This window comes from Centroberyx gerrardi, chromosome 9 (genome assembly GCF_048128805.1).
Source record: "Centroberyx gerrardi isolate f3 chromosome 9, fCenGer3.hap1.cur.20231027, whole genome shotgun sequence".
Taxonomy (NCBI): Eukaryota; Metazoa; Chordata; class Actinopteri; order Beryciformes; family Berycidae; genus Centroberyx; species Centroberyx gerrardi.
Window position 1 is genome coordinate 976,769 of NC_136005.1, and position 10,627 is coordinate 987,395.

General features: G+C 48.8%; 1 protein-coding gene across 1 annotated transcript; it reads left to right on the forward strand.

The window, feature by feature from the left end:
- Positions 1 to 707: 707 nt before the first annotated feature.
- nfia (nuclear factor I/A) lies at positions 708 to 7,536 on the forward strand. Its single transcript, XM_071900445.2, has 2 exons — positions 708 to 831; positions 6,979 to 7,536. Exons 1-2 carry the CDS (start codon positions 805 to 807, stop codon positions 7,534 to 7,536), a joined length of 585 nt encoding a protein of 194 aa, XP_071756546.1. The 5' UTR covers positions 708 to 804.
- Positions 7,537 to 10,627: the final 3,091 nt, after the last annotated feature.

Consider the following 10,627-nt stretch of genomic DNA (forward strand, 5'->3'; position numbering starts at 1 on the left):
GTAGAGGCGAGGCGGTTCGTCTGGCCGCTCGGGATCCCGTTTGCTTTCTGCCTTCCCCCCGTTCAAACCTCCGCTCAGACTCCGCCGCCGCCGCACCGCGCCCTCACCTCGCTGCTCCGTCCGAGCCGGGCTGCACCGGGGAGCCGCACCGCCGCACGCCGGCCAGAGCGCACCGCAGGACGGATAGATATGTTGCCGAGGTCCGCCGGCGCCCGCGGCTCTCTGACCGTCTCTGATTTGTGGTGAAATGCGGTTTCTGGAGGTTTCGGAGCTTCGCACCGTCCGGCCGCTCTCGCCCCCCCACCCCGGGCTTTCCTGTGATTGTTTTTAACGGGACTTTTCTCTTGTTGGAGATGTTATTCGTGTCTGGGCTGAAAGTTGCGCGCTCCCCGGCGGAGGGCCTCTAACAGGTCCGGACAGTACATGTAACCCGAGGCGGGGTCAAAGTTCAGCGCTGGTTGGAAATGTGAAAGCAAGAGGCAAAGGAGGGCTCTATTTTCCCCTCACTCTCTCTCTCTTTTTCTGTTCTGTCTCTCCTTTTTTTCCTGTTCACACACTCTCACACATTCACCACACACACACACACATACACATACACATACACACACATACACAGCCATTACGCACACACGGGCGTACACGGACACACGCGCATACACACAAACAGACACTCACACACACATACACACACCATCAACACGCAGGCTGGAGTTACAGTAACACACACACCACACACACACACACACACACACACACACACACATACACACACACCTTCCAGATCTAAGATTAGATACAACAGATATGTATTCTCCGCTATGTCTAACACAGGTAAGTTTGCTTCAACAACTTTTTCAAATGCATTAACGTTGTTTCCTTGCAGCGCGGTAGACTTCAGCCTGTACTGTAGACGGGACAGAAGCTACAGAGTGTTTCCTATAGTCAGATGGAACTTTGCGCTGCAGTCGGTCTGTCAGACTTGGCCTCTCCTCGCTGCAGCACATGGCGGATGGCGCCTATATCTGCTCCAAATCCGCACTTTGCATGCGCAATGTTTCTGTTTGTCGACACTTTTGGCAACCGGGCAACTTTTCCGAATAATAATCTCAATAATCTGCTGCAGAGCTGAGAGCAGCGCGTGTGTTTTCGGGCGGAGGTTTGTGTTGCTGGAGAGCGAGCGGCAGCGGTGTGAACCTGAACCCGGCCCGGCTGCAGCTCTTATAGACGCCTATAGGCTCCTGCTGCTCCGCTCCGCTCCGCTCCGGTCTGGGCTGGAGGAGGTTTTCCTCCGTGCGGCAGACCGGCAGTCTGCACACACTCAGTTATATTCCCTTTAAACACCATAATGCGCATAATTTGGATATTCGCACACATGTAAACTTTATGCATTTTAATCGGCTTGTTGATTATATATATTTTTTTCCAACTTTCCAACTCTGACCAAACTCGCCGACTGTCTGGTTTTCAGCTAAACTGAGAGTCATGTGCAGAGAGACTTTCACAGTCTGATCAGTATTTCAGTATTAGAAGCCTGATAGTTGATCTGGATCAGTTTGTCAGTCTGGTTGTTGTTTCTGGAGGTTTCTGCTCCTCTCTTCGGGCTCAGGCGGGTTTCCTCCTGCAGCCTCAGGAACATTTACACTTCAACTTCAACTTCAACTTCACTCTGGTGCAGAAAGTCAGTCGGTTCTTCAGCCTGCCGCAGATCAGTGGGAACGGAGAAGAATGAATTATCAGCTGCTTCATGTCGTCCTGTAGTGTTTTACACGGGGAATCCTGCCGTGTGAATTTAAAGTAAACAGAGAGTGTGTTTCCTCAGACTGCTGCTGTGCTTCAGGCCCGCAGCTGCTGCAGGAACAGAGACACAGAGACAGAAACGGGACCAGGCCTGGATTTTAGATTTTCCTCAGGAATGCGCAGGAGCGGCCCATATTTCACAGCGTCGTGTTTCTGTCAGGGGTGAGATGAGGTGACACAGCACATCCACATTAAGCGAAATGTAATCAACCGGCTCGGAGGAAAATGTGGTTTGTTTCTGCAGAACACAGAGCGGACTGTCAGGGCGGGACGTGCTGATTTATTTTTTATTCAAATCCCAGTTTGATTGAAGCCAAATTGTGTATCAGCATATCAATATCATCACATTAAACCTTATTTATCTTTTCTCCTTTTTAAAATCACTCTCCCTTTCCCGTGCTCTAGGTTTGTGCTCAGGGTCAAAGGTTAAAACAGTGTGTGTGTGTGTGTGTGTGTGTGTGTGTGTGTGTGTGTGTGAGAGAGAGAGATCTGGATATTTTGGCTTCATGCTCCTCTATTAGGAGCTTTGTTACAAATTATTGAAATTGCCCATCACTTCTATCAATAAGAATTAAAATAATTTGTGTCATTTTAAGCATCCTACAATTTACCTGGAATTGTATTTAAATATTTTTAATTTTAACATCTGAAACATTTAAAAAATTTTTGAGCAAATTATTTAAAATGCATTTTATTGTCAGAATGGGCAGTAAATTAGACTAACAGTCACATTTTATCCTGTTTTTAATCAGACGGTTGAAATGCATCTACCTCAAATTCCAGAAATAACAGAATTTATTGATATTTAATTCTAACAATTTAAATCAGTGGATTTATTGATGATTATTGATGCTTAATGTGCATAAAGACTGGAGGTTTTATTAATGGACAAAACTGTCAGAAATATCACAGTTTGGAAATATGATGTGATGAATCTGACATGAAGAAGGAGCAGTGAATATAGAAATCTGTTTATTAATCTGAAACATTTGAAGCATGTTGATGTTTTCTAAACTGACCTCAGACCAGCTTCACTCAGCTGCTCGGTGTTAGCTGGATGTGTAGCGACTCTCATCAGTGGAACACCACAGCTGATCGACTCTATTGATTATGGCTTTTGGTTCGTCCGGGTTTTATGAACACAAACATCTTCAGCAGCAGTTTGACTTCAGCTTCTCTCTGTTTTCAGACAGTTTAAGATTTTCTGACTGTCAGAAACATCAGAAACATAAAACCTTTACATATAATCTGATTATCAGTGCAGTGAAACTGATAATGAACAGAATCAGTCTTTGTCCATCTCTTCTGTAACCAGACAGACAAATTCTGCTCAACGTCATTTTTACAATCATAATGTGTAATATATATAATGTGTTTTAGGGTTTGACAGATATATATCATTTTGCTGGTATTGTCCTTTTTAAAAAAATCATCCAGTCACATTGTCCACCTCTCATATGATGGAGGTTATTTTCTGCACATTTTAGTTATTCATTTAATTGTTCAGTTATGTTTTTTGTAAATTAATTCTTCATTTTAAGGCCGAACGTCTCCCAGAGTTTCCCTAATATTGAATATGCGTGTTGTCACTGCTGACACTAAAATGATTTCATCCGTCTGGTGTCAGTGGAGAGTTTTAGTGTCCCATGATGCTCTGAATGTCTCAGAGGCTTTTCACCCCGATGAGAAGAAAATGCAGGTTGAAACACTGAAGACGTGGGATTTTTTTGGCATGCAAATTGTCAAATTTAAAGATATTGAATATTGGCACAAAATATTAGCCGTTGGTGACTTCAGCCTAAAAATATCAGTCTATGTCTCGGCCTCGTAAAGCTGGTGTCAGTTGAGTCCGGCTCCTCCATGTGTTCTGGAGTCAATATTCTGTTTTGGATTAAAACGCAGGAGGAAACCGTCCGATCAGTGACGGGAACCAAATCCTTGATCCAAAGAAAAATAAATCGAGTCTAAAGATATTGAATATTGGCACAAAATATCGCGTATCGGCGACTTCAGTGTAAAAATACCGGTATCGGTTTTCAAAACCCGAATCTGTTGAGCCGCTGTGTGTCTGTCCAGTTACAGAAGAGATTTATCTCTAACTGTCCGTCATCAGGAGGTCTGAGTGTCTCCTGCTGACAGTGAGACTGCTGTCTTGTTATTTGTCCTCCATTAGTAACGGTTACCGGTTACCGGTTACTGGTTACCGGTTACCGGTTACCGGTCAGCGGCCCTCGGCTCAGTCTGACCGCCGGCCGCAGGACGAGGAAGGAGGGGAAACAGATAATTCCCTCTGTGTGGAGGTGGAGGTGTGGGTGGAGGGGTGGAGGTGTGGGTGGAGGTGTGGAGGTGTGGGTGTCTGCAGACGGAGGATTAGCGTTATTGCTCCTCTAAATGACTGTTATTCACCGGTTGTTGTTATTTGGAGCCGTTACATCTGTCAGCAGGGAACGCAGAGCCTTAGTTACACTCAGACTCACAAAGGGTTTTTCCCTCCGAGTCGAGACGCTAAGAAACGAGCTGAGGAGGGAGGGGGGGGAGGGGGGGGCAGGCCGGAGCCAGCAGCTGCTCCAGAGCGACAGAACAGTCAGGAAACGTGTCAGGAACCAATCCGCCGCTCTGTGGAATGTGCCGGAGCCTCGGCGCAGCGTGCGAGCGCTCACACGGCAGACAGCAGATCCGCTGTGGAATGCACAGACAGGCGAACGCTTCGCACCGCCGCCGCCGTCCCGGCGAACCGCCCCGGGACGCAGAGGCACACCGCTACACGCGGAAACCACAAATAACAAAAGGCGTTATCGGCCTCCAGGAGTGATATTTCAGAGCTTATTGGCTGAGCCGGCTGCAGAGTTGCTGGAGGCGGTTTGGAGACAAACCCGGCCTCTGGACCGGGTCCAACAAGAAACAATGCTGCATTCAGACCGCTCCGTGAGGAGGGGGACAGCGGTAAAAACATACAGCTGGCCTGTAATGCACAGACTGCAGAGATAGTTTCTGTTTTATCTGAGTTCAGGTCTGAGAGGCTGATCAGAGGTTTCACCTCCAGCTGGAAAAACTGTTGTGTACTTCCTATTTAAAAAAAAAATGTAACTCCAAAAGGTTCTTTTAAAAAATAACACCTCACAAGCATAAAGTAACATTCAAACATCATGAATATTTCGATAACTTAATTTTCACAAAGAACCTTATAATTCCAAACTCATGATTTGTAGATTTAGCTTGTAGATAATTTGCTGTTATGTGTTTTGTTTGTTTATACGTCGATCTGCACATACATGTGTGTGTGTGCAGCACTTGCGGCAGTGTGTGTGTGTGTGTGTGTGTGTGTGTGCAGCTGATAATGTAGTATCCACATGCCGCCCCAGTCAGAGGCATTTGCACGTATCAAGATGTGTGTGAGCCGCTTTGATCTATGAATAGTCGAGTGGAGGAGGAGGAGGAGGAGGAAGAGGAGGAGGAGGAGAGCCGGGCCCGAGGAGAAACCCAGGGCCTCTCGCCCCCCCCTACGGGACTCCTACCCCCCCTCCCCCTCCCGATCCCACAACCCCTTCCCCGCTCGGCCCGACACCGAGGGGCTTTATCAAAATAAGAAATGTTCCATAATGATGCTTCGCCTGTGTGTGTGTGTGTGTGTGTGTGTGTGTGTGTGTGTGTGTGTGTGTGTGTGTGCAGGAAGATAGATTTGTCGTCTTCGTTGTTTCATAATGATGCGACTGTTGTTCCCTCTCGTTTCGGCTGGAACTGTCTGAGCTGTAGATGAAACCAGTTTTACCTCTGGAGCTGAGATAGAGGACCTGAAGCCTGTGTGTGTGTGTGTGTGTGTGTGTGTGTGTGTGTGTGTGTGTGTGTTGTTCTATTAGCGTTAAAACGTTAAAATCATCCATTACACGCTTTATAGAAAGCGTTGCTGTCACATGCCCGGACAGTGCGGCGGAGCGGCCTGAGCAGCTTTATACTGACTTCCTCTGTAATGTTTTAACTGCATATTAGTGACTGGAAGCTCTTCCTCACTGCTCCGCTCTGCCTGTAGCCCCGCCTCTCGCTCCGCCTGTAGCCCCGCCTCTCGCTCCGCCTGTAGCTCCGCCTGTAGCCCCGCCTCTCGCTCCGCCTGTAGCTCCGCCTGTAGCCCCGCCTCTCGCTCCGCCTGTAGCTCCGCCTGTAGCTCCGCCTGTAGCTCCGCCTCTCGCTCCGCCTGTAGCTCCGCCTCTCGCTCGCTGGGCCGACAGGTGTAAATCGGGATGTTTATTTGGGTTAAGACTTCTGACTGCGGCGTTGTTGTTTTGCTCTCAGATATTTTAAGAGTGTTATTTGTCTGTTGTGACATGCAGCAGTAAAGTAGATCTTTTTCCAGGCCAGTGTTAACTTCCTCGGTCAGACCAGCCGGTGAGCCTGGTCCTGCAGCGGGGGGGGGGGGGGGGGGGGTGATCCACAACATGCCGTCTAACCACATTCTTACCCTAATAACTCCACGGCTCTCATCAGTGAAAACCCACATAATGCTCCTTTAACACACCTGTAATTCTCCACACGCGTGTTTGTGTGCGTGTGCGGAAAGCCGGCGTGTCGGTGTGGCGAGCGGCTGAACAGCTCCGTCCAGCCACCGAGCCAAGAGAGACAAGAGAGAGACAAGAGAGAGAGACAAGAGAGACAAGAGAGAGACAAGAGAGAGAGACAAGAGAGAGACAAGAGAGAGAGAGACAAGAGAGAGACAGAGAGACAAGAGAGAGAGAGAGAGAGACAAGAGAGAGAGACAAGAGAGAGACAAGAGAGAGAGACAAGAGAGAGAGACAGACAGAGACAAGAGAGAGACAAGAGAGAGACACAGAGAGAGAGACAAGAGAGACAAGAGACAGAGAGAGAGAGACAGAGAGAGACAGAGAGAGACAAGAGAGAGAGGCTTTAACTCGCTGCTCCGTGGAGAAACATCTAAAACACGCTTCATGTTCTTCATTTTATTAGACTCTTTGATAGAATCTGCAGCTGAGAAGCTGTGATGTTTCTTCTGACTTTGTGTGTTTAACTGCTTCTTGACAGCTGATTATTTTCAGCAGGAAATTGTACCGCAAATGAATTTCTCAAGAGAGTTTATTGATTGTTGTAGTTTCTTTTCTTGTTTTGTCTGTTCTGTGGATGTTTGTCTCCGACATGTCGGTCTCACCGCCCCTCTGCCTCCTCCCCCCTCAGGATGAATTCCATCCTTTCATCGAAGCCCTGCTGCCCCACGTCCGGGCCTTCGCCTACACCTGGTTCAACCTGCAGGCCCGCAAGAGGAAGTACTTCAAGAAGCACGAGAAGCGCATGTCCAAGGAGGAGGAGCGCGCCGTGAAGGACGAGCTGCTGAGCGAGAAGCCGGAGGTCAAGCAGAAGTGGGCGTCGCGCCTGCTGGCCAAGCTGCGCAAGGACATCCGGCCCGAGTTCCGGGAGGACTTCGTGCTGACGGTCACCGGGAAGAAGCCGCCGTGCTGCGTGCTGTCCAACCCGGACCAGAAGGGCAAGATGAGGCGGATCGACTGCCTGCGCCAGGCGGACAAGGTGTGGCGGCTGGACCTGGTCATGGTGATTTTATTCAAAGGGATTCCCCTCGAAAGTACTGACGGCGAGCGGCTGGTCAAGTCCCCGCAGTGCTCCAACCCCGGCCTGTGTGTGCAGCCGCACCACATCGGAGTCTCCGTCAAGGAGCTGGATCTGTACCTGGCCTACTTCGTGCATTCTGGTAAGTCCAGTTTTGTTGTTTGTGTGTGAGTGTGTGAGTGTGTGTGTGTGTGTGTGAGTGTGAGTGTGTGAGTGTGTATGTGTGTGAGCTGGATGCACAGCAGTGGAGGCGCTCACTGGATGTGTTGTAAAGCCACTCAGCTGATTCAAGATGATAAAAACAAAACACTTGGATGGGATTTGAGGTTCAGATTATTTCGTCTCTCTGCCTCTGACAGAGTTCACAGAAGTTCTCAGCTTTTTTCCCTCCAGTTGTTTATCTGCAGTTTGAAGACGATAATCCTCCTCTCCTCTCTCCGCTCTCTGTCTTTTCCTCCTTAAGTTTCGGCTGCAGACAAAAACTGTTATCAGTCGCAGACAGCCGTGATTTCATCGGCGGTCAGTAAAGCCGCGGCGCGTCCCGCTCCGGCTGCCCCCTCCCCCCCCCCGAGCGGAGAGCCGGGTTTCGGGGAAGCCGGCGCACCGTGGGACGACTTCCTCGGTCCCGTTAAAAAACACAATTATCTCCGTAGCGATTGCTCAGCATGTTTCTCGATTTCCGACGGATTCGACGTCGGCTGCCGGGAAAATAATTTGGCTGAAATGTTTGTGTGTGCAGCAGAGAGCGGCGGCGGAGGCAGGCGGCGAAGACGCTTGGCAGACATTTTAAATACTTGGCATGGGAATTATTTCTAAGTTTGTTGAAGCTTTGGAGGTTTTTTTTTTTTTGGGGGGGGAAATGGAGAATAGCTTCCAGAGAGTTTGGTAAAATCAGCTACAAGGTGTTCTTTCAGTTTCCTTCACCAGATTGATTTTTACACTGGATGATTTAATTTGAAATATTACAATTTAACGGGGAGACATTTCATGTAGAAAATGAACACACATGATCGTCAGTCCGTTTGTAAAATCAGGGGTTTTGCTGTAGATCTTCAGGCCGGTCTGCGAGAGCGCGGAGGAGCGGCTGATTGGCCGAGGCGGCGGGGATCCGTCCGCCTGACAGCCGACACAAACACTGGAAACATCTAGAACCAGAACCTTAATTACAGTCGTTTCCTCTGACCGTCTGCAGCCTGCAGCCTCTGCTCTGTTTCAGACAGGATGTGTTTCAGGCTGCAGCTTCAGGCTCGGGAAGGTTTCTGTCTGCCAGTGAGGATGTTTCAGTGATGGAGGCCTGAGCAGCGCAGCGTCTGCAGCCGGTGGAGGTTCAGCTTGTGGAGGTTCAGCTTGTGCAGGTTCAGCTTGTGGAGGTTTAGCTTGTGGAGGTTCAGCTTGTGCAGGTTCAGCTTGTGGAGGTTCAGCTTGTGCAGGTTCAGCTTGTGGAGGTTTAGCTTGTGGAGGTTCAGCTTGTGGAGGTTCAGCTTGTGGAGGTTCAGCTTGTGGAGGTTTAACTTGTGGAGGTTCAGCTTGTGGAGGTTCAGCTTGTGGAGGTTCAGCTTGTGGAGGTACAGCTTGTGGAGGTTTAGCTTGTGGAGGTTTAGCTTGTGGAGGTTTAACTTGTGGAGGTTTAGCTTGTGGAGGTTCAGCTTGTGGAGGTTCAGCTTGTGGAGGTTCAGCTTGCGGTGGAGGTTCAGCTTGTGGAGGTTCAGCTTGTGGAGGTTTAACTTGTGGAGGTTTAACTTGTGGAGGTTTAGTTTGTGGAGGTTTAACTTGTGGAGGTTTAACTTGTGGAGGTTCAGCTTGTGGAGGTTCAACTTGTGGAGGTTTAACTTGTGGAGGTTTAACTTGTGGAGGTTTAGCTTGTGGAGGTTTAACTTGTGGAGGTTTAACTTGTGGAGGTTTAGCTTGTGGAGGTTTAACTTGTGGAGGTTTAGCTTGTGGAGGTTTAACTTGTGGAGGTTTAACTTGTGGAGGTTTAACTTGTGGAGGTTAGCTTGTGGAGGTTTAGCTTGTGGAGGTTTAACTTGTGGAGGTTTAGCTTGTGGAGGTTTAGCTTGTGGAGGTTTAACTTGTGGAGGTTTAGCTTGTGGAGGTTTAGCTTGTGGAGGTTCAGCTTGTGGAGGTTTAACTTGTGGAGGTTTAGCTTGTGGAGGTTTAACTTGTGGAGGTTTAGCTTGTGGAGGTTCAGCTTGTGGAGGTTCAGCTTGTGGAGGTTTAACTTGTGGAGGTTTAGCTTGTGGAGGTTTAACTTGTGGAGGTTTAGCTTGTGGAGGTTTAGCTTGCGGTGGAGGTTCAGCTTGTGGAGGTTTAACTTGTGGAGGTTTAACTTGTGGAGGTTTAGCTTGTGGAGGTTTAACTTGTGGAGGTTTAACTTGTGGAGGTTTAGCTTGTGGAGGTTTAACTTGTGGAGGTTTAACTTGTGGAGGTTTAGCTTGTGGAGGTTTAGCTTGTGGAGGTTTAGCTTGTGGAGGTTTAGCTTGTGGAGGTTCAGCTTGTGGAGGTTTAGCTGGTGGAGGTTCAGCTGGTGGAGGTTTAGCTTGTGGAGGTTTAGCTTGTGGAGGTTCAGCTTGTGGAGGTTCAGCTTGTGGAGGTTTAACTTGTGGAGGTTTAACTTGTGGAGGTTTAACTTGTGGAGGTTTAGCTTACGGTGGAGGTTTAGCTGGTGGAGGTTCAGCTGGTGGAGGTTTAGCTTGTGGAGGTTTAGCTTGTGGAGGTTCAGCTGGTGGAGGTTCAGCTTGTGGAGGTTTAGCTTGTGGAGGTTCAGCTGGTGGAGGTTCAGCTTGTGGAGGTTCAGCTTGTGGAGGTTCAGCTTGTGGAGGTTTAGCTTGTGGAGGTTCAGCTGGTGGAGGTTCAGCTTGTGGAGGTTCAGCTTGTGGAGGTCTAGCTTGTGGAGGTCTAGCTTGTGGAGGTCTAGCTTGTGGAGGTCTAGCTTGTGGAGGTCTAGCTTGCGGTGGAGGTTCAGCTTGTGGAGGTTCAGCTTGTGGAGGTTCAGGTTGTGGAGGTCTAGCTTGCGGTGGAGGTTCAGCGGCGGCGGCGGCGGCTCTTTCAGCTCTGATTCTTGGCTCACGAGGAGAAAAACCCTCGCTGAGGTTTTTGTTTGAATAAGCAAAGCTCCCCGGGCCTCATTTTCATTTTCATGAACACTTCCAGCCGCTCGTCGTCCGCGGTGAGGGAACAGGGAGGATAATTTGTGGAACACGCACCGGCAATTCTTGAGAATCTGTTTTTTTTCTTCTTTCTTTCTAAATTTAGGCTTCCTTTA